General features: G+C 42.3%; 1 protein-coding gene across 1 annotated transcript in view; it reads right to left on the minus strand.

Annotated features, from left to right (window-relative positions):
• The window catches only part of nr5a2 (nuclear receptor subfamily 5, group A, member 2), a 62,838-nt gene extending 47,976 nt beyond the window's left edge, over positions 1-14,862 (minus strand). The window contains exons 1-3 of the mRNA XM_020098259.2: positions 14,153-14,862; positions 11,007-11,125; positions 6,953-7,094 (exon numbers count right to left, since the gene is read on the minus strand). Coding sequence (XP_019953818.1) covers positions 6,953-7,094; positions 11,007-11,125; positions 14,153-14,234 — 343 coding nt within the window. The 5' untranslated portion in view covers positions 14,235-14,862. The remainder of the gene's footprint in view (positions 1-6,952; positions 7,095-11,006; positions 11,126-14,152) is intronic.
• Between the last annotated feature and the right edge of the window lie 1,045 nt (positions 14,863-15,907).

Here is a 15,907-nt window from a genome sequence, read left to right on the forward strand (position 1 = left end):
GCGTTACTCATTGACCTGAAACCCAAACTTCTATGAACCACTCTGCTGAATGATCGTTGTACAGCTGGCTATCTCTGTCTCCCACTCAGGGAATACATACCTCAAAAGCTTAGATAACGGTAGAGACTCAAAGAAAATTCAAGCTCTCTTTCCAAAATACACGTTTTATTATGCTGTCTGATTATGCAATATCTAAAAGCTTCAAATGTCACTGTCCATTAGCAGAAACCTTTTTCTCCGTAAAACCCCCAAAGGCTGAAGAGGCTGACAATAAGCAAATTGGGCTTCTTTTTTTTTCTTTTTTTCCTGATGAGCCAAACATACCCACGATGCCCCCTGCCTCCCCACTCAGTGCAGGATCCCGTGGTGAGGATCACAACGAGTCTGTGCCGTGGGTATTTCTAATGAACACAGTGGACTGCTACAAGGGCCATGTGTGATCTGGCCGACTGCTGCCATGGGGAAGCCGCTCTGCTGTCTCCCAGTCGGGGAGCGCTGGTGTTAATTATTCATACTTAATTACCTCTTACTCACCGAGCGCAGTGTGCCACGGGCTAACGGACGTCTGGGAAACGTAGCAACAGAAAAAACACTCACTAATACCAATACTGCAGAATATTACAGACTTATTTTTATTGTATTCAGCACAGTTTTGTCACCATCTATGGAAGAAAAAAAAAGAAATAAACCCACATATTTAACTATACATGCAAATACATGTATATACAGTTGCCCTGTTGGTGAATGGTGGATCGTCAGATAACGTGCGAGTCAGCCTGGGTCCACTCAAACTGAATGAAGGACCGGGGGAGGGAGGAAAATTGAAAAGGGGGTGAGGGGAGTAAGTGGGAGTGGGGTAGAGGGGCACAGGAGTGGGGTAGGGTGGTGGAGATGGGGGGACGAGGGGCAGACACCCATACAAAAACAGACACTCACACATACACACACACACACCGAGCTGCCTTGGGAGTGATTTTAATGACCTCCGTCACAAAAGTGTCTGTCACTGATCTGAGCGAGAGGAGCCAAGAGTGGAGACACACACGCACACACACGCACACTGACTCACTCATACCACACACACGCAAACACACACTGGGTAACATGGGACGTGCCACACGGCAAGGGGGCACACCAGACACTCCTGCAACTGTAGACACACACACACACACACACACACACACACACACACACACACACACACACACTTACCTCCCAACATGCTAGAGGTCAACTCCAGTGCCCAATCAAACAGATTCAGGGATTATCACGCCCGTTAAAAAATTGATCGCATGTCCAAGAAAGAAAAAAAATCAGGAGCCCAGTCAAATGTATCCATTATACATTATTGTAGGGCAACTTTAACTATTAATGATTTCTCCACAACAGCGTAATTAATGAGCTGAGAAACTAATAGTTAGCTCTACTGGGAAAACAAAATTAAGCCCTGACTGCCTGCTCGCTCGTCTGCCTCGGACCCAGGGACCCACATCACATCATGAATATCCAGACCTGGGATAGGAGATGGGGGGGGTACAGGTCTCCCCACTACTACACACACACACACACACACACACACACACACACACACACACACACACACACACACACACACACACTCACACACATGCACAGATTCTTTGTCTGTAATTAAAAAAAGTGATTTGCATGCATGTAACACAGATTAATATGGAAGGGGGAGGGGAACAGGACAGTGTAAGCATGCATGTTAAGGAAGAAGGTGTGTGTGTGAGTGAGTGAGAGAGTGAGAGAGAGAGAGAGAGCTGGAGAGATGTTAATGTTTGGATGCTGCAGGGATTGAGCTGATGTGACAAACCCTCAACTAGGCTTTGAACAAAGCTGCACACATGCTTTGCTGCTTTAAAGTATTGATTCGAAAAATGTTGTTCTGCTAAAAATATTGTGAGGACGTAACGTGAGAAGAAATCTTAGATACGGAGAAAATGTCACATGCAAGAAACACCCTGTTCTCCCGTTTAAATGAAAAAAACTTTGTTCGCATGAATAGGATCTGAGTGAAGAGAGATCATGAGTTAACAGCGAGGCTTCGGGGCTAAATCCAGGCTGAGGGACTAAAGGGCTGATGCTGCCATCCTCTGAATTTCCCTGACTTACTGTCTACAAGCACATCCACTAAAATACACATATTTGAGCACACATCCGCCTTATACACACCATCTCACACACAGACTGCACACACAGTATCGTTTACACACACACTTTCTCTGCACACACCTACACATAGCCCCTAACACACTCAAACACATCACACACACACAGAGCCCTCAGCGCTTATATCCTCTGATTTATGGTTGTTTAATATACAGGAATATTAAGCGTGCGTAGGTGAGGATCCCTGTCGGCCGCCGGCATATTAATGGGTCTCGCGGAGTCTTGCTGACACCCTGTTTGTCATGTCGGGGCCCCGGCCCCTGCTCCGGATGCGCCCTATCCCATGCACACACATGAATACCTATGATACCTATGCATAAGTAATGGGACAGCTCCCCGGCTTCCACCCCAGGTTACTGGGAGGCTGATGGAAGACAAATCAGAGCGAGAGGGCTGGAGACAGGGAGGAAATAAAAAGTGGAGGCAGAGGGAGAGAGAGGCAGAGGGGACTATAAAAACACCTGGGTGGTGGTGCTAATTTCAGCCCAATGCGCTGTAGTGGGTTTACATTTGTAGGAATGAATGAATTCAGATTTGATGATGTGATTAACTGTATGTGGAAAAAAAGAGGTTGTGTGAGCCTGTTCAGTCAAATATGTGAAAAGTTAAAGTTAATGAAATCAGAGGCAGATTACTGTCGACTTAATCTATGTGCTGTCATGTCTGGTTTAAAGCGAGACAGGACTGATTGGTCCACAAGTTGAGGTTAGTTGATGTTGGGCGGCTGTGGCTCAGGAGGTAAAGAGGGTCGTCCACTAACCAGAAGGTCATTGGTTTGATCCCCAGCACCTCCATTCTAAAGTGTTTTCTGGCATCCGGTAATCATTGTTCCATCAGTGGAGGAAAAATATCTTTTTTTTTGTGTTTCCACATAGCGACTGGCGTTCTCCATAATTATCTAAAGTAACTCCTACTCCCTTGTACGGTTTATTCCACGATCACACATGCTACTGCTGCGCTCCGTCTTTAAGATGATGCACAGTTGAAGGAAACATTAGGCGGCTCACTGAAGCATATGATGCAGGGCAACTTCTAGCGAGCATAAAAGGGAGAATCATTCCAGTGGGAGCTGTTCAGATACTGAATGCTTCATCAGCTATAGAGAATAACGTGCTAATGGGTTATGCTGAAAGTTAAATGGGGAGAGGCTTTTCATAATGAGTCAACACTGGCTGAGACACTACAGTGCATACCAAGAAGACGTTTTACAGCATGTGGCCGTTTGTGCTGAGCATGGTTAGACGAGTGCATCGCTGCAGTGCTATGTCATCATTGGGTGTGTGTGTGTGTGTGTGTGTGTGTGTGTGTGTCACTCATTGAGTTCTCCTTCAGATTATATCATCATGATTTGTGTATTATTTCTTTAAAAATTCACTAAAACGTTGAAAAGCGTCCAATCACGCAATGTTAAAGAAAGTTTAAAAAAAAAACTGGATTCGCCTCCTGACCTGAGTCCACAGCGAGATGTTTCTTGGCCCATGTCCCATCCTTCCACCAAGTTTCGTGGAAATTACAACATAAACAATACACAACAAACTAATAAACAAATGGACAGGGGTAAAAAACGTTACCTCGTGGGCGAAGGTAATAATATGATTTGAAAAACTGGATGGACAAATATTAGCAGCAGTTGACATGTGGTTAAAGATGCTTTAGCTCTTCAATATCAAGATGATAGAAAGAAGGACGCACTGGATCAGTAGTTTATCCTGTGGCAGAGGCAAACAGTGCAGAATGAAGTAAAGCTTTAATCCTGTATCGTTCAACGACAAGGCACCGCTGAGGTTAAACGATACTGTGGTGTGTCTTGTTATCAGCTGTAGATGATGAGACGGAGCGATGGACACGTCACATCACTGTTCATGTCACTTTGATATGTTCCTGTCAACCTTTTCACCTTGTCTCAACTTTAGAGCGCTGCCAGCGTGCACACACACTCACACACACACCCTCACGTGCACATACGCGTGCATGCACACACAGATTATTCTGCCGCTGCCACGCTCAGAGCAAACATCAAACTCCACATTGGTTGGCAAACTCATCAACAAACAGGAAAGACATGGAACAACACCAGAGAGGCAGAAGTAAACAGAAATACTGACAGAAATGACAGTTTGAGTCAACTCGAGAGTTTCCACCACATTTTTTGAACCACATTTTTTGAACCACATTTGGTTTCCACTCGATACCCTGAATTCACATGTTGCTGCAAGCTGCTGCGTAATGGAATCAAAAGATTACAATAACAAAGCACATGACCCCAAATCTCTTCCTCTCTTTCACAGATATTTTACACACGTTTTTGGATTAAACATCTTCTGCCTCTTCCCTGTGGCCTCTTGAACACTTTCTCTGGGCGTCTCATGAATACATGTATGTGTTTACCACAGGGGGAGCTGTATGTATAGTGTGCGTGTGGTGAGCGGTGTCACACTCTCAGTCTGGGAGGTCTTTACTGCTTGTGGCAGGAGTCGCCCACTAGAGCGTCTGGCCCCTGACAGAGCGCTGCAGGGCCCGTCTTGCCCCCGAGCTGCAAAGATACCACCGGCAAAACAAATCAGACCTGCAGCCCCCCACCTCCCCTCCTCGCCTGTGTCAGCTGGAAATGACAGGCCGGGACTTTCTGCCCAGCGGCCATTCACAATTAACAGCAATTAATTACACGGCACATGGCAGGTAAAGAGAGAAGCCTGCAGGAGGATTTTAGTTAGGCTGTCTTTGCTTTACTTTCATCCTCTCAGGGTCTTTTTTCTTTAGCGTATTAAGTTTTCTCAATTTCATGTGAGCATTTCAGGGGCCGAGGGAATTTTAATTTGGTTTAAAATACAAATGTGGGAAGAATTTTATCACGGCGTTATACTGAAACCTTATGAATATCATAACACCTTATTAAAAGGCTGTGCAAGATAAACATTTGCAGCATTTTTTAATCTTAACATCCTGGATGTCAAAATAGCAGCTATTACTCTAGCTTTTAAATAGTCAGTAAAAAGACGACCTTCAGGTCAAGTTATTCATGTGATTTCAGAGTAAAACCTGTCAACTAATGTGTGGAAAAATAGTTGATTTTAAATATTATCTTTGAACACTGAAGAGCATTTCTTGCCCTGCCACCCTGTCACTTCTGGATAGCCTGCGTTTTAAACAAGCTTCTGAGCCGCGTTCAACTCCAACAAAGAGGCCTCGAAACGGCCGGCCAAAAGTATCATCATTACATTCTCGCCCCACTGCCAAGTTTAATATTTTATCTATTACTCTGTCTGGCAAATTTAAGTGTACAGCAGCTACCAGATACCCCCACAACTCCCCCTGACCCCTTCTCAAATACTAATAAGCAATGCTGGATTTCAACGCTCTGGTTGAAATGAAAGGTTTCTCTTCATACGGTATACATTCAGGAGAAGAGAAATTACTGAAATGTTCATTGTTAAATGTTTAAATAAATATAATCTTCTACTTTCATACAAGCAATCATTTTGTCAAAGCAGGTATTTACACTTTTTTTAAATGGTGGGTATCTCAATGTAGAGGGAAACTTCTCACATGCAAATAGATCGTTGAAGAATATTTTCCAAAGAGAGTTAATGTGCTGTGATGAACCGAGTTCAATTGGGGATTAATGGAAACAGACTTGAGCTGCCATTTCACCAGAACTTTTTAAAACACCTCCGTGAAAGTCCAGAAGCAGTCAACCTCCAATTTAAGCTGCTTCGCGTTATAAGTTTTTTCCTTCCCAACTTTCAGAAACAGTAATTGCAAACAGGCATTAAATCTTCAAATACACACACACATGAATATAGAGGCTATACGATGCAGCACCCATGAAGCAGTAATACTGCCTGGATCTGCTTTTCCACTCCTGCAGATGTGTCCTGTGAGTTTCAGATCGTGTTTGAGTGAGTGGTGTTTACTGTGAAACCCAGTACGACATGTGCACTGTAAAAAGATAAATAGTCTCCCAGAGTAAAATATAATTTTTAAACGCTTAAATGGAAAGTGAGCCTTGAGGCTGAGTGGTGCACACATTGGTGCAGACGCCGTCTTATTATTACCACTGGTACTGCATGTTTTACTCAAGTATTACACTGGAGTACAGATTTGAGGTGCTTAACTTTCTTCCTTCTTTTTTCCTATATATTTTACTTTGTGCTCCACTACTATTATTCAAAAGCCTTAGTTACTAGTTACTTAACACATTGAACTACCAGACAGTATATAAAATAGCAATAATTAGCTTGATCATAACAACCTACAACAGCAGAATTTTAATTGCACATTAAAGCATCAGCAATAGTATCATACTGAAATAATATATACAAGTGTATCACTCACATGGGCACTTCTCTGCATTATGATTACATTTTACTCTTGATACTTTGAGTCCATTTTGCTCAAATAATTTGTACCTTTACTTAAGTGACACAGAAACTTCTAATTAAGAATTTTTGTGTTGTAGTTTTGTGACTTTTCTTCAAGCAGAGACTTTGATAGTAATGCTCTAATTGAACTTTAAGTATTTAATATAATACTTAATAATCAGAACAGCTTTCTGTACTGTTTGAAAGCCCTTGAGCGAGATATTGAAATTCCAGTGGCCAGTTACAGTCCCTGGTTGTTTGCACATTAAAACACTTTCTCTTCTAGGCACCAACCATATACTATTTATCCAACACTTAATTACAACACCAGCAAAACCCAAGTGCTGCTGCCATAAACCAGACACCTGAGATGAAAAGCTGAAAACATGTTGCTGTACCTTCTAGCTTCATGCCAACGGTGAGGCACTTCTGGAAGCGGCAGTACGGGCAGCGCTTCCTCTGGGTCTTGTCAATCTGGCAGCTCTGGTTCTCTATACATGTGTAGCGCTTGTTGTTCTGGACGGTGCGCTTGAAGAAGCCCTGCGGAGAGAACCAATTAAGACGTCAACCTGCTTGACCCCTGCAATGCGATGGTAATTGGCCCATTCACACTCCCAGACAGATGGAGAGGGACAGGCTCTCTCTCTCTCACACACACACACACACACACACACACACACACACACACACACACACACACACACACACACACACACACAGTGATCACATAGAACAAAGCATGAATACATACTTTTTAAGTTGAAACAAACAATTTAATAGCCTCTTCATTGTTTAAGACACTTGAGGAAATTTTATAAACCTACATTTGTTCCATAGTTAAAATGTTTTTCAGCCCTGAAAAATATCCAAAGATAAATTATCTAAATACCTGCTTTACTAACTGTATGAAATATAAAGGGTTTATAATCTAATTATCAGATTCACAATCCTCCTCTCAATATCCTCTTCTCATGTAAAGACTAAAACTTCTGGGGAAAGCATCTTTTCTACTCTGCACTTACAATTATTGAAAAATATGAGCACAGGAGTCCAAACGAATCCAATAAATTATATCCATAATTCACAGTTCCGAGATTACAGATATATTCATACCTGCAACGTGGAATTAATTATTGGCAGCAGCAGTGAAAATCAAACGGAGGGAAGATGGTATTAACGTATTCCAGATCCATAACCGAGGAGGAGAATCTTTAAACCTGCTCTTTAAAAAAAGTAAAAATATAAAAAAAAGGGAACGTGCTGCTGTCAATATCTCACCAAACACAAAATTTAATTGACAATCTGCCCTGCCTTATTAGTCCCCCCAAAAAATGCTCTCAGTTTTGGATTATCGACCTCTAGAGCTAAAAAATCTATGCTTCACAGAGAACTTTCTCTCCAATTTTCCACTTAGCACACAGCGTCCGCTAAAAATATCTGAAGCAAACTGGATCATACCATGCTTTAAAAAAAACACACACACACAATATCGCCTGTGAAGATGAGGCGGACAACGCCTCAGTGAAAAGCTCATTTGACCTGCAGTTCAAACCAAGAAAAGGCCCTCGTCAAGGCTCGTTTTTATGTGTGGAGGGATTTCTGCGAGCTAGTGTTGCTTCTGTTGACATTACAAATAACAGACTTTTTGCCGGAAGTAAAACCCACTTATTAACATAAACTCTGAAACCATGCTGTAAAGTATATAAGTCATTCATACATGTAATGTGCAAGTTAATTGGGTAAATTATCTGAGAATAACTGGGTGTTCGTGACCTTGGAATTCTGTCCTAAAACTAAAACAACAACCAGGAAGCAGCTTTTACAACATGTCAGCACTGAGCAGCAAGTCCAACAAAGAAGCAGGAAAAATATAATCCACATGATCACTGTATCTCCTCTGATCCCAGCGTCCTGCACCTGCTTGATTCACTCAAATATGTGCTCTAAATTTAAAAATAAACCTCTGACCTCAAATTGCTTTGGTCATATTTATTTTTCTTTTATTCCTGCACATCATAAATATATTTTTGACGTGTCTACATGTGCACAGTGGCTCTGACCTTCCAACAAGTTGCTTGTGATGTCAGTATTTTAGGATTTAATTCCCCCATAAAGAAGCATGCCAGGACGAGGCCTGTCTGTAAGTGTGTGTCTGTGTGTGTGTGTGTGTGTGTGTGTGTGTGTGTGTGTGTGTGTGTGTACAGTGAGAACCATGCAGCCCATTTTGACTTGTTGTTAAACTAACAGGTATGATGTGGTTCAGTGTTTGTTCTGTGTGGGCTGGTGCGTATGAACTAATGCTGCCTGTGTGAATAAAAGGGGACGAGTGTGTGTATGTGTGTGTGTGTATGCGGGTGCATGCGTGGTATGATTACGAGGGGGTTCAAGTAAAGAATATTTGAGATTCACTTTTTCTTTTCTTTACGTGTGTGTGTGTGTGTGTGTGTGTGTGTGTGTGTTAGAATATATATGCGTCTCATTCCTAACTGCACTTTTGTTGTGGATTGTAAATGGATATCGAGTTGTTTCAAATAAACGATGATTCCATACCACAATGCCCTGAAGTGTGAGGCTTACAATGGTAGTGCACAGAAAAAACTAAAACTGCTCCTTTAATTTGAATAGAATGTTACAAACAAAATTTGATTGTGTTTTTTTTTTTTTTTTTTACAATTCTTTTGCAGGAGGGAACAAGGAGCAAACTTCACCACAGTGGAGACAGAGCTCCCCACGCCCGGCTGACAGTGAGTTTTTAATGCCAGAAGCAGCCTGTGACATGTCAACACACTGATATATCACTTCAACCCTGATCATACTTTCACTGAATAGACTGCCTGCATTTTAGGGATAATCAATGGCCAGCTTCAGGTATCAGCATTATTAATGTTTCAGCGAGGATATAGGCTGCACCGCTGTATCACAGACCTCTTCATCTACATGCTGCACGCACACACACACACACACACACACACACACACACACACACACACACACACACACACACACACACACGAACATCCACATACACACACACACACACACACACACACACACACACACACACACACAGCTGAGTGTTTCAGCTTAACTGGGAAATGTGTTTGGAGATTGCTCGTCCAGCACAAGCCTGAAAAGCAGCAGAGATGCCGCCGACGTCTCCCTTCAAGTGCTTAGCATCTCAAGGTCATAATATAGGATCAAATCTATAACATCTGCTTTGAATAATGACCACATAGGCAGGAAATGTGTGCCGCCGCATCAATACTGCGAGCTGCAATTTTTGCACTGAATAGTGTTAACACAGAGACATTTGTCTTAGCTTAATTTTGTGCTGACAGCTTTACTGGGCTGAAAAAAAAACTTGAGGCGATGCCTATTAGCTCGGTGTTGAGGTGAACTGTGGAAATAGGCAGAAAGAGACAAATAGGTTGTTGATGGAGCTCGAATTAATGGCGGCTACACTTTGCTTTTACAGTAGCCTCATTATTAACATGTGTATGAAAATGTTTTCCAACCACACAATGCTGCTGTGCTCTTAATGAACTCGCGTTGAGAGTTTTAGACAGTGGGACACAGGCTTGTACAAACACATTCATTATGATTGTGTACTTTGCTTTCTGGGTTAAATCCTCCTCCTCCTCCTCCTCCTCCTCCGCCTCCGCCTCCTCTGTTCGGTGGTTTTCAAAAAAATTACAAAACCCCAGTGCATTCGTTTTGAACTCCTGTTGCATTTCCAAGCCCTCCACCACAAAATCCTCTGACACTAGCAGGAAAAGTTTGTTGGATCAACTGTCACAACAATATTTGACCCTCGGCCTCTTTTCTGCTGGTTTTCCTGTATTGTGATGTTACCGCTGAGGCACTGAAGCTTTACTGCTGCACTTGCTGCAAGTCACTAAAGATAAAACGCCTTTGTGTGCAAAAGTTCAAATGCAAAAATTGCATCTCCACAGATGAAGGAAGACGTTAACACACTGGAATAAGGAAACTTTATAGAAATACAAAATTGCTCACATAGCACCATGTATGGATTGTATTTTACATTTGTCCAATGAACATGGGGATGATCCTGCAGTAGGCAAGGGAAATAATGAAATTTGAAGTAAACAGCTATGCCTGAAAGTATTTTTTCCTGGTCAAGCTTCCCTATTGATACTGCAAACACACTTAATAATGCAATCACACCATCTCAAGCTACACAAGCTAAAACTTACAGTCTTTGTTGCAATGCAGGAAGTTTATTCATCACTAATTACTATTAATTAACCGACTATAACTATAACTGAGGCATCAAAGCTCGACACAGTTTGCAGTTTGCACAGAAGGGAATATTTTATAGCGTATAATCAGATGTGGAGAAGGTCACTTTTAATGCACACGATGCCACAGACATACATTTTGTCACTATACAGATATTTTATTGCAATAGCATTTTTACTTTGGGGCACTAACCTTGCAGCTCTCGCAGGTCAGGAGTCCGTAGTGATACCCAGAAACTTTGTCTCCACAAACGGGACACATCTCGTCCAAGTCTTCGTCATAAGAGTAGTCCATCATTTTTATTTGGGGTGCTGCGGAGGACACACACACACACACACACACACACACACACACACACGAACAGAGAGAGAGAGAGTCTATTTCAGTCTTTTCCAAAAAAACCCACGTCCATCCATCCAGATGAAACACTGGAAGCATGGAGACGAAACTCAATAAGATTTAAAAAAAACGTTTTGAATGTTTAGTTCAAGGAGGGGAAACAGACTAAAACACTGTATTTTGGACTTTAGAGGACGCAACACTTTATTTATCCTCGTTACCTTCTGTTCTACCGTCGCTGCGGACACGAGTAAAAAAAATAAGACAGAAAAATAATTTTAAAAAGCTCAGGAAAGCGAGCCTCATAAATATGCATGCGTCTAAGTCGTGGAAGCGCTGGGGGAAATGGAGAGATATTAGAGTTAAGGATTGGAGGAGAACGTGTTACCGCCCACAGACAAATGAAGACACACAAATAAAGACCTCATCTCTGCAGGCGAGGAAAAAAAAACTTCAACCAACATCAGTTTCCATCTGAAAGAATCTCCCGCAACATCACGGGGCGATATAGGTTGAGTTGATTTTACGCTTTATGATGTGGAGAGATATTCAAATACGGCGTTGTGCGTGAGCTGGGAAAAAAATATTCCGTTTATGATTTTTCCTGTCTCCAAAACATTTATTCAAAATGAAGAGGAACTAGCCACAAAACGATTTTTTATTGATTTAAAATCTAATTCAGAATTACACAAATTCTACATTATTTGCTTATTTTCTCACATCTATTTTATAAAGTGTGAAACAGCAGGTAGATGATTGTGTTATTGTGGTGATTTGCAGTATAGCCTCCCACCTCTTTGCCTCGTGCATTAGAAATAGTTGCATTGATGTGTCAGTCAGAGCAAACAGTCAGGCTGACATTTACAACACTTACAAAAGCATTTATGGGTCTAATCATAAAAAAGCTGCCAGGATCAAACAGGAAAGCCTCAGTGGATGTGGCTGTAAAAGTGGAAATATTTTGTCAACTGCACTGCCTTCCAAGGCCTCACACACACTCGCTTCTTCAAAATCCACTCATCTGCTCACTGAGACCTTTTAATTAGACATGATTTCTGGTTTGTGAACGTGTTGCCCTGCTGGGATCCGCGCTGCATATTTCCAGCTGAAGCAACAAGTTCCAGCGAGCTGCCGTCTCTTTCCACACAGAAGCTGAAAAGCGTGAGCTCCGTTTCCCGAACTTTGTGCCGCGTAAAAGCGCAAAAAAAGGGGGATATGGTTTTACAAGGGGCCTGTTCTCATGACGCACGACGGCTGCAGATTTGGACGAATTTTACTAAAGAAAATAAATATTATCGGGACATTGGTTGTGGTTATGCAATGGAAGAGGCCGTGGTAAATATAAAAAAAATATAGTAGATCCATTTGGGAATGCTCCTCAGGCCACAAATGAAGATTTTTTTCAGTAAAAAGGTTTTATACATATAGCTTATGAATCTCTAAAATACCTATATGCGTCTGCTGTGCGTAACAGAGTTGAGGAGTTAAACGACATTAGAAGCTGGGTTGTGTTGCAATATATCCCAGCAGATTTACCCATTTTTACGGTAAAGTTGTGCGTAATGAGAGTCGTGCATCCTTGCTCCACAGACAGATACGCGCAGTTTGGAGATGCAGAAACACGCCGCTCGGTCTCTCACCTGCTGCCTCTCAACTCGACGCCACTAGCTCCTGCACTTTCCCCCCCCAAACATCCACGACATGACTCAACGAGAAAATCCTCCTTCATCCCGAGCTCCCTTTGTTTTCACCCGCTGTGTTTACGCGCAGATAACAGGGCTCTCCACTCCTCGACTTGTGAGGGAGTGCGCTTTATCAGCGTCTCATAAACCAAGACGCGCGCCTAATTGACTGTCCGTTTAAAGCTGTGGGATGACACGAGAGCACTGAGGGTGTTTGTCCTGACTGAGGAGCCAGTTCTCTCTTCTTTGAATCGTTGCTGCTTTGTAGAAAGACATTAAGAACAAATATATAATGTTTTAATTAACGCCAATGGGAATTTTAAAACACGTGTCCAATCTGTAAAAAATCAAAAGAAAATTTCTGAATCGAAGCTGCATATTCATAAACCGCACATTTAAAGATCTAAAGCAATTCTGCCCGCAGTGTTTGACATTAATAATTAGAAAAAAATCTACAAAGATAATCAAATAAAAATGAATACTCATCTGATGCCTTGTTTAAATTTAGTTCAACCTGGTTTTGAAATTGGAAGAATTCTACAGGCCAGAATTTGACAATTTGCAGAAACAGAAAATTCTTGAAAACACAACAAATCTGTCTGGATTTATTTGTGACACAATTGCACGCAATTTTTTACAACGTCTATTAAGTTGTATAAATTAGACCAGAATTTTTAGGCTCGTTGGACTTAAGTTATCTAACCCGGGGTCAAATATTTTGGCAGGGGACAAATCACCGAGTCAAACCTTTTAACATTTTATGGCTCTTTTTTAATAATTTGGCAACAAGTTGTTTTAACTGCTCTAAAAATAAAGAGAAATGGTGAGTCAACGGTGCATATTATCTGCTGACACCAAGAGAAGAGGTTCATTATAAATATGTGACTGAATGAAATCGACTTCTCTGCCTCTTAGTGTTTTTATGCTGACGCACTCCCAGCACGAGTTTCACAATAATCATTATTTGATCATCGGCCCAAGGTTTAAAAAGTACATCTGCAGAATTCATCTTTAAATCAGAGTAACTGATGGTTAGATAGTTACATTTAAAACTACAGCAAACACATTTTTTAAAAGCTCCGTGAAATAAGCACCTAAAATAAAAAATATACCACGTTGAATATAGAATAATCGCCTGTATTAGTGACGGTGGTTTATATTTTATGCAAAGATCGTGTTGATCTAAGCGCGAGCAGAAGTTTTGGTGACACTGAGTTCCGCACTTCCACGCTGATAACGCACCGTGAGTTCACCACATGTGGCAGAAGCTTGTGAGTCTTGCGGTCTAAAGAGATTCAAATCAATGACAGTTCTTACCTTGCATAATCCTTGGCATGTGCCTGTGTTCTCCATACGATCGAGAGAGTCCCAGGGATTCAGTCTCGACTTTGGGCAGCATGTCAGCGCTGCCGGCCCGAGCTGGAGACTCCGCACCGCTCGGCGGGACACCTGGGACAGCGAGAGGCACGCGTTCCCAAACACCCCACAGAGGGACCCAGATGTCTTTTGTCGCGGTCTGTTTCTAACTTTCTGTCTCTGTCTGTCCCCGGACTAAATGCTCCGAAAATTCAAACGACTCGGACCGTCTCCATACGGCCGGGTTGCATAGCTGGTGTGCGTCAACTTCACTAATTCACTTACTCATAATTGCTTTTGCGCATAAAAAAAGAAAAGCAAATTAAAAAAACGCGATAATAAAGCCGAGCACATGAGCGTCCTTCCCTCGGTAGCCTACTTATTAAAGAGCAGCTGCGCGCACTGAGTTAAAGGATCAGTCTCTTAATCAAAACGAGAAAACTGCGCAGTGTCCGGAGCAAAAGACGAAGGTAAGTTTCCCTGTAGCTCTCCCAAAAATCTGTTTTAGCGCGTCAACCATCAAGGTGGGACTGTCAGTGTAACTTTCAGCCTTTAGCAGACGAGTACGCGCAGCCAGGGCCGCCCTCTCCCGTGCGTAAAAGTCGGATTCGGTGTGTTGGTCGGACTGTCTGGAGATGTGGAGACCTCTCCTCCTCCTCCTCGCGGCTTTGTTTACTCCGCTCGCTCCAATCCGGGGCGCATGCGGTCGTCTGACATCATCCCTCACCGATCCAATCAGGCGAGGAGACCGGGACACATCGCCTCAGACCCTCCAGCTCCACATCTCCAAAAATCTCAGCTGTTAAAACCTCGTTAATGACGGACTTTAAAACGCGGAGACAGCGCGAGGAAATCAAGAGAGGAGATGCAGCGGTGGCACGTGAGAGCAGAGTCTCCATGAGCACACGCGCACCGGTACGCAAGCTTCTATCAATTTGTTTAAATAAACTCTTTATCTTTATATATCTGTTGCATATATTACATTCTGTTATTTAATTAATCCATTTTAGCATCGTGTTCTGCCCCTGTGGTCATCACTAAAACTCAATTATCATCACCCCTGATCATTGAAATGTCATTAAATATAATCAAATACAATTTTATAGCCTTTTCTTTCTTTCTTTCTTTCTTTCTTTCTTTCTTTCTTTCTTTCTTTCTCTCTTTCTTTCTCATTTTCTTTCTTACTTTCTTTGTTTATTTCTTTCACAGGGCATAATAAATCCTGCATGACACCCATAGCAAACATAGATATATTAAACATGTAAAATAACCCATGTGTCATATTAGATTTGGGGCTTTTTGTTCAGATTTAGGAACATGTCAGCAGCTCCGGCCTCAGGCTTTGACTGGCCTTTATTTTCGGATCAAATCTCCCCCTTCACGCAATAAATTATATCTGTGCTTCTGATTTATTATCAGTAATTGGCTGAGCAGGGATCAATTAGTGATCTGACGTCAGACTCGGGCTATTTAGCCATTTCCAAATTAATACACAAAGACTATGTATCGGCTACGTTTCTGTAGTAATGACTCCCCCGGCTCCAACAGGCCACAGCATGCTGGGGGTCTGATGATGAGCAGAGGGAGAAAAGTGCAGAACTTATGGGGCGGACCACCAGACACCAGAAGGGTCACAGAGGGCACACACACACACACACACACACACACGCACACGCACACGCACGCACACACACGCACAGTCGTCAAAAGTACTTG

Source organism: Paralichthys olivaceus, chromosome 3 (assembly GCF_024713975.1).
Source record: "Paralichthys olivaceus isolate ysfri-2021 chromosome 3, ASM2471397v2, whole genome shotgun sequence".
Taxonomy (NCBI): Eukaryota; Metazoa; Chordata; class Actinopteri; order Pleuronectiformes; family Paralichthyidae; genus Paralichthys; species Paralichthys olivaceus.